Source organism: Triturus cristatus, chromosome 10 (assembly GCF_964204655.1).
Source record: "Triturus cristatus chromosome 10, aTriCri1.1, whole genome shotgun sequence".
Taxonomy (NCBI): domain Eukaryota; kingdom Metazoa; phylum Chordata; class Amphibia; order Caudata; family Salamandridae; genus Triturus; species Triturus cristatus.
The window spans coordinates 535532179-535547178 of NC_140593.1; the positions used below are offsets into that span (position 1 = coordinate 535532179).

Consider the following 15000-nt stretch of genomic DNA (forward strand, 5'->3'; position numbering starts at 1 on the left):
ATAGTTGAAATTATTGATATTTTTTCCACATATAAATATAATGCTTTTCCTTTAATGCTGAATTTTGGTTTTCTGTAGGAAAGAATTACTTCGATAATGAATTGAACAATTTTGATTTTTCTTATGTCCCGAAAATTACTGATCAATTAAATTATTCTTTTAAAAACAGTGTTGGTTTGAATGAGGTGCAAAAGATTAGTTTTCTTTTATTGGCAAAAATATAGTAATATGTACTTTGCATCTATACTGATTAGCTGTAGAGAGTGTAGAAACAATTCATATTGTATTTACTTCCCAAGTTTTACTCTCATTAACCTTCGTGTGGCAGAGATGTTTTGAAGTGTAGCGCAAATATGCTTTCACAACAAATTGCTGTTTTTGACGTTGCACTTTCGTGCTTTGCTTAAAATATCAGCCGCCTAATTCTCTCAATGTTATCCATGCTCTATGTTCTTTAGTGAATAAACAGTTGTTGAACATTTTAGGGCTGACAATTTTGTAGATTTGATTCTTCACAATCTGAATACCATTGTGTCAGCGCGCACTCTGGTTTAAATATCTATTTGTTTTAATTAGCTTTCAATAGAGAGCTTCAAAGAATGGAGCATCTTTCTAATATTGATTAAATGATGTAGATTGAAGATGAGTGACACTTTCATTCTTTTCCAAGAATTACACTCATATTCTTAAAAATATTGTTGTAGTTTGGAACATTTTCTAAATTTTTCCAAAATTGAAATGAAATTACTTGAAATTAGCTGTTATCATGAAACGTAGTTTGCTCTTACAGCCTGCAACTTTAAAAAAAAAATAATCTTGCATAGTTAGCGTAAAATAAATCATTTGAGATTCCCCAATAGGAGACAGCTTTGAGTAGAAATTGTCTGAGTGGGACATTTTATATGTGAACGAGTGCTTTGGGCAAAAACGACATGAAATTGCTGAATGAGCGTTAAATTTGGAAATTTTAAAAATTTTGCAAGGGCCTAAATTGCTGTTTTCTTCTTTTTACTCCTATTACTGAGGAGGTTAAGGCACTGACTATGGAAAGACATTTCTCTTCAGTTATTTTATTCCAAATTCTCCCATTTTCAGTTGATAAACGTCTTTAGAAATGTATAATTGTAAGAATATTTGTGCTAAATCATAGGCATGGATAACATTTGCCATTATGTCCTAGATGTCTGCCAGCTGCTTGGCTCTTAATTTGCTTGCTTTGATTTTATGTTGCTGTGTTTTATACATATATTTTCTCACCCGCCGTATCGTAGGGCACTTGGAGTATCAATAATACTGTGAGCCCACCTTCCTGGTCCCCAGATGGGTTAGAAGGTCGGGACATATTTAAAACCAGACAGCTTCTCAGCAATGCCATTTGGAGCATCAAAGTGGTAAATACGTGCATTTATTTTCACTTATACAGTGCTTTCATTATTTATTTAAGATTTCTGTACAGTTACAAATTTGATAGAATTGCAAGAGCCTAAACTATTGTTAACTTGTTTTAGACTTTCACATGTACTGAAGATTAAATGTTAAAATAATGAAAAACAATCTCTGATGCTTAACTTCGTTTTTTATAAGAAACAAACAAAACACTATTTCTTTCCATCTTGACCCTTTGTTTAGCCTCCAATTATTCTAAACGGATTGCATATGTAATTAAGTGATATAAATAAACTAGGATACATTACTTGGACAAGGATATTTTTTTCCTCACTGTAGTGACCTTTTTATTATAATGTTTCCATCCGCTGCATGTTACTTTTTACAGCTGCTTTTGTGTGCAGCACATACACATGTATATACTTTGCAGCCACATTTGGTTATATTAACATCTCTAATTTGTATGCTGGTGTTTGGATCGAGAAGATTTTTTTCTCATGTTTCAGGTGGTTGTGTTCTGTCTGGAGCAGTACTTTTTATAGTAAAATACCTGTGGTTTGCTGGCAAGTCCCTGTATCGGTTTGTCATTGATGGCAGTAATCAAGCATTCTGTTAGGTCTTAGTTGGTCAGTTGACCAGACGGCTGTGGATGCACAGTGATAAGTTTTGCTTCTCAGTGGTGTACTATGGCATGGTTCGTTTTTGCTGATGGTACCACTAAAGAGAAGGGTCGACTATCAGTAAATCAATCTTGACTCCATCCCAACAGGTGAAAGACTGATCTGCTACATTATTCTCCTTTGCAAAAGAGTACAGAAAACTCCAGACAGATGTCTGCATAGTAGTTTCAGTTAAAAACCCTTTAGAAATGTAATTAACTTGTTCTGTAGGTTGTGGTATGGAAAAAAAGAAAAACATACTTGTTGAGCAGAGGCTAGGATCTTGTGTGTCCTGTCCTATGACTGATCCTCTATAGATCACAAGCCTTGCCCAAGGAGAAGAGGGGAGCCAATCAATCGTGTTGTGTCAATCAATTCTTAGCTTGACTTAGCTTACCAATTCTTAGCTTCTGGCGATAGTTGTAGACTTTTCTAGATAGAAGTATTTTAGGTTTGGGTTTGCTCGCAACTTATACTTCATGAAATGTCAGTTGGTTATGTCTAAAAGAAAGCCTTTCCAACTCAAAATAAAATACAGTAAATATTTTACCATTCAAGCATATGATTCCCTACACTTTGTAGTTTTTATGCGTGTTGTTTATTCAGATTTCCTATCCTATCCTGAATGATATTCCCAGTGTTAAGAATTGTTCCTGCAAGCATCAGTAGCACCAGATCCTTGTATTTTGTGATAATAAGTTGCAACTTCAATTCTATATTAACATCATAACCATATCGGTTGAATATCCACTCAAACTGCTGAAGTGAATGGCATCAAAAATAGTCACTTCAGTAATTTGTCTGCAGTTCAAGCCCGAGTCCTTTCTAGATTATACTTCAGGTTTTCCTGGCTGCAATTAAGGCCTCAGCCACTCAATTCTTTATACACAACACCTGTCATTATCTGCCTTCAATGACTTCCTGCACAGAGACTGCATTATTATAAAAAACTATGATGGGTTTATGCAAGGTAATCTGCTCTCTGTAGATCAGTGTTTCTTTTGTAGCACTAAATGGTTGGTTTTGTTGCGCCTTCATTAATATAAATCCCTCTATCCAAACTGTATTGCTCTTTCTTCCTTCTCTCCAAAATAACCCAATCCTGCCTTTCTTCAAGTCATCTCTCGGCTTGTCTTTCTTTGACACTTATTGGTATGTTGACAGGGATGTCTTTAACCCCTTCAGTGCCCATGACGAGCTGGACTCGTCATGGGCCGCGGTGGCGCTGTGCCCATGACGAGTCCAGCTCGTCATAGACCCCGCCCGCTAATGCAACGGCCGGCACTGGGCGGGGAAAGGGGCGGGCACTGAAGGGGTTAATTCTACCCCCTGATAGGCAGTCTCCCCTTAACCATTCCCTCTCCTCTGTTAGGTGATATTAGAGCCCAATTTTCAACAAAAGAACCTGTATCATGCTGTTCATTTCTCTCTTTATGCATCTTAGATTATCACTCTACACATTGACTATTACTTAAAACCCCTTTCCTTTCTTTGTTGATGGATATGTTGTGCTATTCTTTCTTGTAAGTCCTTATACAATCTTTATATTAATGTATTTTCTTTCTTGGTGGGAATTTTAGTCTAAAGTTTAATCTACTATTCTCATCAGATTGTATCCTCTCTGTTCAGCTCTCTGACACCCTTTGGGACTTGGCCTGGTTTGCTCTATAAAATATTGTAATTAGGTAGTGTTACGTATCAGCCAACAAAACATTTACAAATATTAATGTGTTGTGTTAAATTATGCAGGGTCGTGGTTCTGGGTTCCCAGGGAAGAGAAGACCACGTGGTTCAGCACTTTCAGGACGAGGTGGAAGAGGGCGATCAAAGTTGAAAAATGGAATGGGTGCTCTTATTTTTCCAGGGGTAAGACCTATTTATTTGCATAAAAGTATTTGGTTTGTGAAGTGGACAAGTATTTATTAGTAATGTTGATAATTGTGTTAATCGTTTATTACAAATTGTAGAAAACAAACAAGAATTGAGGTTTACACATTGGCTGTTCCCAAAAACTTCTAATCCTGGTTATTTTTCTGGACCCTACGTTTCTGGGACCCACGGACCATGGGACTCTCAGTAACACAAATTCTGGGGCGAGGAAATGACTGGAATTAATCTCTAAAGTGCTGAGACCCACTCTCGTGGGGTGGAACCCTTTTTCGATGTTTGGGACAGTTCCGGCTTAAGTCGTCATGATCTTTTTCACAAACTTCTACACCAAATTTATTATTCAGCTTGGAGTCATTTGTGTAGCCTGCTCATGGTTTTCCCAATAACAAAACCTACTTGAAAGTAGGAAAATATCAAATATGTGACATTTATATCTGTAATTGTGTGCCCTGATGGCTTGTTTACAAAAGTAATATTCTGTTATGTCTGTTAGACTCTTCCAGTCGCAGGGATATATTTTCTTTCTTGAACGCTATACCCAAAGCCATCTTCTGAGCTGCTTATTATCATTTTTTATTGTTTTCCAACCATGCAGGAATACATATGGTAAAATGTAATTAATGAAAAATGGATATGAAATAAAGCTTTCCATTTTTCAAATGTGCCCAAAATGACAAGTGTAGGAATAGTGGTCATTTATACAATTCTGAATTTAAGTTTTTGATTCAAAGGTCTTTTTGCAAATCTGTTCTTTATTGCACATTGGCTCACAATTCAAAATGGAGAGACATTAAGTTGACTAATGTTCCACTATTCTATGTTCCTCCATTTCTCCAGATTACAAATGGTACTCTACTTGTGTGGCTGGGCCTTTTGCACCAAACTGGAAAGGCCACAAAACACAACAAGGAAACATCAAGTTTTTGCCCTTCAATTGTTTCCTTTCTGGTGATGTGGCTAGTTGCAGTATATGGGACTGGGTGCAGGTGGCCGTGAGGAAAACCTACCTAACCCATACATTTCTGAAAACCAGATATGTAGAGGAGTGCAAGATGGTGTGACTTGCATTTTTTCTTCTACGTTTGGGACTTTATGGGTAAAGAGCGAAAAATCCCTGGAACACGGGATAGGTCTCTGACACCATGCTGAAATGGTTCTCTTCTTTTGTACACAACAGATCTCAGTGCATCATAATCAATCACACTCTTTCCGGTCAGGCTCCTGTGTCACAGCGCATACCCCAAGGCACTATTCTCTCCCCGACTTTGCTTAACCTACATAGGGAGCCCCTAACTGAAATACTCAAATCCTCCAACATCTCCTACCACATGTATGCTGACAACACCCCACTCTACATGAAAATCACCGTCCTTGAGGTCATCCATACCTTCAATGACATTTTGACAAAAAAGAAGCATTGGCTGACCCACAACCATCTCAAATTCAATGCTTACTGATCGCACCACCTTTAACGTCAAAGACTGGCTCCCGTCTCTCACTGCCTTTAATTGCACCCCAAACATCACTGACTGCCAAATCTCTAGGGATAACCTTGGACTAAGACCTCTCCATGCAAAAGCACATCAGTGCCATCACTAGAGGAGCTAATCATCAATTGCATATTCCTATGAAACTAAACCCTTTCCTTCCAGCGGTAGACCTCACAACTGTGGTACGTGCACTTGTGCTATCGAAATTAGACTATGATAGAACTACCCTGGTGGGCCTTCCTAAAACCTCACTTGCACCACTAAAGGCTACATAGAAAGCAGCAGCTAGGCTCATCCCTTTATCAAAAACAAGCATTGAAAATGCAATAGGTCTCGCCTTTGATTAAGTTAAAACCATTTGCTTTGCTAGTGGTATTGTATAGCAAAGCAAATGGCTTTAACTTAAAAAAAGACGAGACCTATTGCATTTTCAATGCTTTTTTTTGTTAGGCACGGGGAGATTAGGAGATTTGCCCAGAATCACAGAATGTTGAGCGTCCATGCCGAGACTCGAACCCAGTTCCCCGGCTTGGAAGTCGACCGCCCGAGCCATTAGGCCACACCACTTACTGTATCCTATGCTGAATATAAAAAAAATATATATATTACAGTTTAAAAGTATCTTCACTCTATTTCAAGTAATCAATGATTTCCCTCACTAAAACATATGTTCGAGGCATATGAGCTGCAGATTACACACTTTTGCATAGATCGCCATCTGGTGTTGGGCCCGGATGTTTGCAGTTTGTTTTTCCTCTTGGAAAGTCTTTGGAAGTTACGAGGTCGGTGACTCCTCCTTTGGATGGTATTGCGCATGGGCTTCGGCTCCATCCTCAGATTGTTTTTTTTCCGCCATCGGGCTCGGATGTGATCTTCGCGCTCCGGTTCCGAACAGCTTCCAGTTCGACGATCGACGCGCAATCCTCACCCCAATCGCTGTATTGTTTCGATCACTATCTCTTCATCAATTTATTAAATATATACTTGTCCATGAGACCGGTTACTCATCAATCTACTTGCTTGTTAAAAAAAAAAAGAAAAAACACTTGCCACTTTGCAGCCATGTACTGTGGCAACAAATTATGGCAGCAATCTCAATTTATGAGAGCTCTAACAGCCTCTCTGATTATGCCATAGCTCATACTATAGTAGGGTTTCAATAGTTGCAATTCCATTACTTTGCCACCTTTCCAAAGATCTGCATACTAGGGCTGGAGGTAGCGATAACCAATGGTTCCAGGGTTGAAAAACCATTTTTAGTCTGTGCAAACTAACTCACTTGAATGTTTTAGGGCTTTTCACTACTTCTTCTCTAGCCTTTTCACATACTGAGAAAGGTTGGAAATGTATTCATGACAAGGGCAGAGGTAAAACGTCTTCCAGCGTGGAAGAAAAGTGGTTGGATGTAAAGTGAACTTGTAAACCAGGATTCTCAAACAGGTAGCTCGTGATCTACAGGTAGCTCTCCAGCTATCTGTAAGTAGCTCTCTGGTGTGGAGGCCAGTCTGCTCAGCAGCTTTTGCTTAGTTGAATTAATATACATATACCAAAATAGAGTATATACATTCGTAAGGAATGTATGTTTATTTTCAGCACTAATAAGTGATATTTGGAGAAAAATGGCTAAATTTCTAAAATATATTTAAAGCGGATATTTGAGTGATACATCAAGTGGCATTGGAGAGACTTTTTACAGATCGTATTACCTTGGTGCCAGCGGCATTGCAGCTATTGCTGTTATATGTTACCCATATACAGGCATTCCACATTGACAGCCTTTTTTTACATTACTGCTGGCAATCATGGCTGGTGCACTGTGGCGTAAATAGTAATTTCGCATATGGTGGCAACTAATGTAATTTCTGTGGTCAGTATTAGATCATTAATAATATTAGTAGCTCAGCTCTCGATGAGTTTTATTGAATGTAATTAGCTCTTTATTACAGAAAAGGTTGGAGACCTCTGGTGTAAACGTTCAAAATATTTTCTCATGAGCAAATCTACGCATGCATATTTGCTTGGGTTAAAATGCAGTTCACAAATATTTTCTAGGAGTACGATTTCCTGGCCTACTTCTGTACCTTCTTGTGAATTCGTGAAAGGCGTAAATCTGCACTAATGCAAGGACTTATACCATGGATGCACTTTTGTGACTTTCTTTAAGAATTGGGCCCCAAATTAAATCCGGGGTTAACCAAGACCTTTTGTCTTTCTATCAATCAGCATACTTCACTGTGAGTGACCGCATTCTGCTCTTTCACAAGGGCATGTCTGCACACAAAGTTGTTTTGTTCAGTGCCAGGAACTACTGTGGCAGTTTGTGCTTTTGAAACCCCAAAATATTTTTGCTTTTTGCCAATGTTTGTTTTAATGGTAAGGGCCCGACAGATCCCACAACAATGTTTTTGCGAAAACTATGAAAACTATGTCAAAACAAGACACCCATTGACAAAACCAAAAGTCCGACCACCAATGTCAGACCTATTAGCTTTGCCAATTCTTGTTTATTTTCATGTTTCCCATACTCTTGTTGAAACTACTTACATTGATTTCTATTATGAATATTTTTAGTAAATACTAGCATTCATCAATGCATTTTACTAAATGATGCTTAAAGAAATGATACCTGAAACAATAAAACTAGGTAGACCCCATAGGACGGGAGGGCGAGTAGCTATCATCTATAAAGACCCTATCAAAATTTCCATCTTGGACCAACTATGCGATGACACACTGGAGATTTTAGTCTTCAGAGCTGACTTGCATCCACAACTTAGCTGGAAAGGTGCCCTCGTATACCGGCCTCCAGGACCACTCGCCAATTTTACCCCCCAACTCATGGAGCTCATCTCTCCTCATGCTATTTCGACTAGATTTGGCCTACTTCTTGGAGATTTCAATGTGCACAGTGAAAATCTTGCTAATACAGAAGCTTCTTCACTATTGACAGATCTATCCATACTCTAACTAAGATGAACAATGAACCCACTCACCTAGCAGGGCACACGTTGGATCTAATTTTAACCAACTCCCCGGATATTATCTGTGGAGCAACCAGTCCTCTGACATGGTCAGATCATTCTCTGATCGAATTTCAAATTACCGGCCCTAAAGATAATACCCAAAATATCCCCTACCAGGATGTACAGACAGTGGCACAAACTCACACCCTCCAAGTTTTAAGACACCTTCATACCACCTCAGAACTCTGACAGTATGGAGGAGCGTTTAACCTCCTTCACGGCCAGCATAAAATCCACTATTAACCGCTTAGTCCCGCTGAAACAGCATCCTACATCCACCAAACGCCCCCAGATACCATGGTACTCTCCCAATCTCTGGACCAAAAAAAGTCACTGCAAAAAACTTGAACGACACTGGTGCCGTTCCCATGACTTGCATGATAATAAAAGATTCAAGTATGTATTGGCACAATACCACAAAAACCTGAAAACCGCTCAAAAAATGCATATTGCAATGCAACTCGAACTAGTGGAGAACTCCCCACAAACATTATATCAGGTTTTAAAGTCGTTCACCTACCCTAGGGCATGCAACACCGAAGAGGCCCCTTCCCAAACCCTGTGTGATAACATTGCAAATCATCTTACCCAGAAAAAAGAAATAATCTACAATAAGATTACTGCGGCTAACAGTTCCCAGACAGGCCCCAAAATAGACCATCCTCCGATTACTCCTGATACCTTAAAACTGGAGAAATTCCCGGCTCTCATACCGAAGGAGGTAGAATCTCTTCTAAAAGTAGTTAAATCTGGGTCCCCACTTGATCTTATCCCTGCTAAAACCACCACTCTGCTATCTAAGACACTCGCTGCTCCCATCTGCTCCATTCTTAATAGTTGCATGAAGGAAGGCAGTCTCCCTATTGAGTGGAAGGCTGCACAGATCATCCCTATTAGGAAAAACCCTAAAGCCCCCCCGGAAGATGTTTTTAACTACCGCCCTGTCTCCTTGCTCCCCCTACATAGCAGACTTCTGGAGAAGCACATCAACAAGTACTTATCTGAGTTTGTTGAATCCTCTTGATCGCTCACAATCGGAATTTCGACCCAGACATAGTACTGAGTTAGCATTGGTGGCAGTTACTGATAACATCCGAATGCTAGCGGACAATGGTCAGGCAGTACTGTTGGTGCTGCTTGACCTGTCTGCAGCATTCAATACCATCTCCCACCAGATCCTACTCAGGGACATAGGCATCCAAGGGAATGCCTTAAAATGGATGGCCAATTTCCTAACCGATAGAACCCAGACCATCAATCTGGGTCCTTTTCGCTCATAGACCACAAAAGTTACCATGGGGGTATCTCAGGGCTCCTGTTTGAGCACTATGTTATTCAACATCTGTGTTACCCCCTTGGCTGGGTTACTGAGGAAATTAGTTTTTATTCCAATCTCCTACGCCGATGACACCCAACTTCTTCTCTCCTTTAATAAATCCAACTTCAATATTCAGACCACCTTTTCGAAGGGTATGGAAGTCATAGTGCTCTGGATGAGAGAAAACTTCCTGCAGCTTAACACAGAAAAATCTGAAATAATGCTGTCTGGAGAAGCTGCAGTGAGATCGTCCCCTAATTGGTTGCCTGAGGAACTAGGATCTACCCCATCCCCTAAACTGGTGGTGAAGAACCTAGGAGTGCGGATAGACCATAAACTAACTCTGGAGGAGCATGCTACCACTACTGCCAGGGCCTGCTATCACACACACTGCCTCCTTCGAAGGGTCTTTCCCCTCCTACCACTCTCTACAAGGAAAACCTTGGTCCAGGCCTTGATCCTAAGCCACCTGGACTACTGCATTGCTTTGCTGATTTCAGCCAAAGAAACCTCCCTAAGCAAACTGCAATTAGTCCAGAACACAGCGGCCCGTTTGGTGACCAATGCCCCTCCCAGAACTGCCTCCCTCCCTTTACTCCAAAAATTACATCGGCTTCCGGTGCGAAAGAGAATTAAATTCAAGAACTGTTGTATGGTTTACAAATCCCTGACCAACATGGGCCCCAGCTATCTGACAGATAAGCTGGCCAGATACGTACCATCTAGGCCCCTTCGATCCGGTTCCAACGCTCTCCTTCTTATCCTGCGCTTCAAGCTAGCTCGCATGGGTGGTACAGCTTTCTACCACCTGGCCCCACTTTATTGGAACCAACTTCCTATCCACTTGCGTCAATTCACAAACTTACTGGTCTTCAGAAAGATGCTGAAAACAATGCTGTTCTGATTCATCTTCCCCTTGGTTGGTACTGGCAGTCACAGCGCGGAGATACCCCGGTTGGGGTGATTCGGGCACTTTACAAATCAAATAAATCAAATAAATAGTCCCCAGCCCCCCCCATCTGTTTTTTATTTGTGAAAATTACTTTACAGCAAAGAATCATCTATGTTGCTTCTGCAATTATTTGCATCTAATCAGCGAACATTTTTGGAGCATTTTATGTAGCCTTTTATTAAACTTAGCAAGCATGTGCACACATTTCTATACTAGAACCACTGCCAGTAGTGCAGTCCGAGCCTATAACATTTCCTTAGAGCACCCACCTTAATAATGAAGGCTTTGCTTTAATGACCCGAAAATACAAGTTTGAACAGCATTACCATATGGACACAAATATTACCTTAACCGCAGACAATGCCCTACACTGTTTATGCTGCAGTGGGTTGGACCTACTTGTTCCAAAGAGAAAGTACACATGAAAACCTGTTGTCGTTGACACCAAGCAATGTCCTGGGGGTCAGGCTATAGGAATTCCACACCTCTGAGCAATGCGTGAACAGTTGTATTTCTCTAGCTGATTATTGCTCTTTATCCAATCTTCAGCCAATTCATGAGCCTTTTGAGGGCCTGAATCCTGATTAATGATCATATAGAAAATAATTTGGTTCCCCATTCTCTTTGTGATATTGAAGGATGGTAATCAGACAGTAAAGTGCAGGAATCATTGCATGTTTCCTTGTGTGTTCAATGAAAAAGAGCAATGCTTGTTTTCTTAAGTGGTAGAAGGGATGCATTAATGTGTGTTAGACACATAATGGGGTTGTAATAAACTCTTATATGCAGGCTGGTACATACAGGTGAGATGCGTTGCCAATGCTAAGCTCATTACCACTTCCTCTTCCAAAGATGTGACTGCCATGATCAACTCTGCACGTGTGGTGGACAAGTGAAGGAATTAGAAGATGTAACTGTGGAGGTCCTAATGGTGTTTCGGATTTTCGTGATTTATGATTTGCTGAAAGCCATTAAATTATTGCATTATTACTGAGAGGCACTGCAATATTTTTATAACAATTCTATTTCATTAATTTTTTTGAATATGGCAAAGGACGCCCTGTGTTTATTTGGTGCCTAGTTTATGCTATTCCTGAAGTATTTTTGGTCTTACTTCTGGTTTTTGGCATTTCTTATGGCCTTTTGTTTTGGTAAACCCTCCAATGTTTCCTTCATTGTGCCTTGTACTTAGCACTTCATTTTTACTTCACCTTTGTTCAAGTTGGTGCCGGCTTCTTTTTAGATCAGCCAATTTACCATTGAACAATTTGTTGGATTGGTTTTCAGAACTTATATTAACTAAACCAATGGGGTAAGCTTTTTAAGCAAGATCAACATCCCCACTACTAATTGCTCCAAGTTTTCCATGGCCATAGACTTTAATGTTCCCCACCTCCGTGATCACAAGGCCCTTATCTGTAGCAGAGCTCTTCGTCATAGTGATTCCTGATTATTACTTTGATTGCTTGGAGGTAAAAAAAAATTTTTTTTAATTCAGTTCACATTACTTTTGCAGCATGAGTATTTTCCAGATTTGAATTCTGTGCACTATTCCGCCAGCTAGTGGCTGCGTCCAGAATACTTTTATGTAGCCTTTTTTGTGTGTATCTTCTTTTCCCATTTGGTGCTATGGACTCCCAGTTGGGGGTCCCAGAAGCCCATGTGTGTGGTCGCCATCTTCAGGTTTTTAGGTTGCAGCCTACCAAACAGCGCAGCTCTAATGTTTGCTAAAGACATCTTGGCGCCATTCTGAAAGTTGACCCAGGAATGCATTCTGCCTGTTGCTTGCCATTGTCTTTGTAACTCACGTTTTCTGGCATTCCATTTGCTGAATAAAGTTGCACTTCCAGGCCTTCCTTATTTGCAAGTACTTGAAGAGTCATTTGCGCCCCCTGGGGTTGCAGCCACGGCCCCCCATTTGCTGGCTTTATTTGTTTTAGGCAGGCCAGCTTGAGTTCATACCTTTCCTTGCCCAAACCTCATCTAGAGTATCCTTCTGAGTGCTCCTTTTCTGAAAACATGACCTTCCACCAACCAACAAGACACCTACGATCCTCACAGACATCCCCTGGATCCGCTGAGGCAACAGCGGAGGTCTTTCCTTCTCACACCTGGCGGACAAAGCTTGAAACGACTTTCCCCTGCACCTCAGGACTACTCATTGCTCGGGCAATTCAGGAAAGAACTTGAGACCTGGATGTTCAAATGAACAGATCACCACAAAGCAGTTTGCAACTCCAGCTCCTTGAGACCCTCATGGGTGATTTGCCGCACTTTATAAATACTTGATTGATTGCATTGGTTGTCAGTACAGATCTTCACAAAACATTGTTAGTCAACAAGGAGGCACACGTGGGCTAAAAGATGTTAAGGCATCTGGTTGCAAGCACAATTTCATTTCAATACAGCCTCAAGCAAAAAGTATACTACTACAAAATCAATACATATCCTGTGCATCGATAAAAAATTCACAGTCCAAAACAAAATGGTTACTTGCCTGAATAAGTAGCATTGTGGCTTGAAGGGTTTTCTGGATTCACAGGTAACCCTCTCACTTCCCCAGAAATAAGGTTTTGTAAATAATTTAAAGAGGGATTATAAATATATGCACGCAGTATGGAATCCCAAACAAACATGTAAACAGGATGGCTAGGGGGAAAAAAAGAATCTGGGACCCCTTGTCTGATGTCGCAAGGAGCAAGCATACCACCTATAGGGGGCAGACGATGCCCACAGCACAAAAAAAACAAGCATTGGCATAGCCAATAGGTCTCGCTTTTGGGACCTTATAAGTGTTTAGCCATGCAACAGTTGCATAACTAAATACTTATAAGGTCCCAAAAGCGAGACCTATTGGCTATGCAAAGTGGCCGTGCGGCCGCGAAAGTTAAAGTGATTGCGATCGCGATCACACATCAAAGCGGCCGTGAAAGTGAAAGTAATCACGGTAAAGCGCGGCGCCCGCGCACATGCACTGTACCTCTAGGCTGGCCTGGTAGCACTTTTTGGAGCCCTCTCAATAAGTCTCGCCAGACCAGCGCATGCGCTGGGTCAGGCGAGACCTAAAAAGGAGGAAAGAGGAAAAATCTGAACCCAACCACTAAATGGTGGAATAATGCACAGCATGTGAATTCAGATCTTTCCTTCGGCTCAGATCTACATCTACAGGTAATTAACTGTCATTCCCCCTAATCCCTTTGTACCTCCTTCTTGGAAGCTGAACTTAGCTTAGAGTACAGTTTTTTTTATTGAATGTTCTGTTTGAGCCTCTGCATTGCTTTTCATTGACTAATGTCCTCTTTATTTTGCCATGGAGGTGTCAGTGTCTCTTTTGATACATTCAATATAGTTGCCTGTTATTTTCCTCTGCCTCACCCTTTGAAATTGATATAGCAGTTAGATAGGTGAAACCCAAAGATTGTGGCTCATTTATTCACAGTGTTGCTGTAGAAAGAGAGAAAGAAAATTGCGTCATGTCGGGAGTTGTCCACTTGCTCCTAAGGAGTTAACTTTTTTCTCTCCTAAAACCACTAATAGCAGTCAGTAAAGGATATAACAAAACGGTGATTGCATCTTTTCTAGAACACAAAGTGATCTGTGCAAGTACAAATAAGTATCTGATTGTGTTTACATTAAGATGCAGTAGCTTGGTTATATTAACATTTTGTTGTTTAACCTTTTTCTTAATTTAGTTGAATCCCTTTGATATGTCTTTAATCAAGGATGAAGAAGAAAACTCTATGCACAATACTGTTGTCATGTTTTCTAGCAGCGACAGGTTTACTTTATATCAGGTAAGGTCATATCAAAATGTGTTTGTTTTCTGTCTCCTATTTTGTGTAAAAGGAATTACTTTCCTTTAACAGTGTGATCTGTGATCCCTAAGCAGATTTCCAGTGTCTAAACTTAAAGCATCCTGGTACTTTTCTTAGTATTTATTGCTATTAGCATATATCTCAGGTGCTGAGAGGAAAAAACAATACAGAGAAATGTACGCTTGACTCAATAAAACCAAAATCGAGTTGCCAATACTTAAGCAAAGCTCTCTATGCGCTGCAAATGAACCGATTATTAACCTTGTGCACAATTAATCAAAACATCTTTGGATTTAAGTAGAAAGGGCATGTATCATTGCCACAGATGCAGAGATAAAGGTGGAGCTGTGATGATTAGATGATGATGTGGCGGTTACTGTGACTCCATAGTGTGTTTGTGCCTTGCAGTTATTTACCTTTGACTCATTTATTTTTCTTCATATTGAAGGAGATGAAGCTCAGTGCTC

The 15000-nt window shown here is 40.3% G+C and overlaps 1 protein-coding gene across 9 annotated transcripts in view; it reads left to right on the forward strand.

The window, feature by feature from the left end:
• The window catches only part of KMT2C (lysine methyltransferase 2C), a 1736691-nt gene that overhangs the window by 525591 nt on the left and 1196100 nt on the right, over nucleotides 1-15000 (forward strand). For all 9 annotated transcript variants that reach the window (XM_085632007.1, XM_085632012.1, XM_085632004.1 and 6 more), the window contains exons 14-16: nucleotides 1272-1391; nucleotides 3795-3911; nucleotides 14411-14512. In XM_085632007.1, the coding sequence (XP_085488133.1) occupies nucleotides 1272-1391; nucleotides 3795-3911; nucleotides 14411-14512 (339 nt within the window). The remainder of the gene's footprint in view (nucleotides 1-1271; nucleotides 1392-3794; nucleotides 3912-14410; nucleotides 14513-15000) is intronic.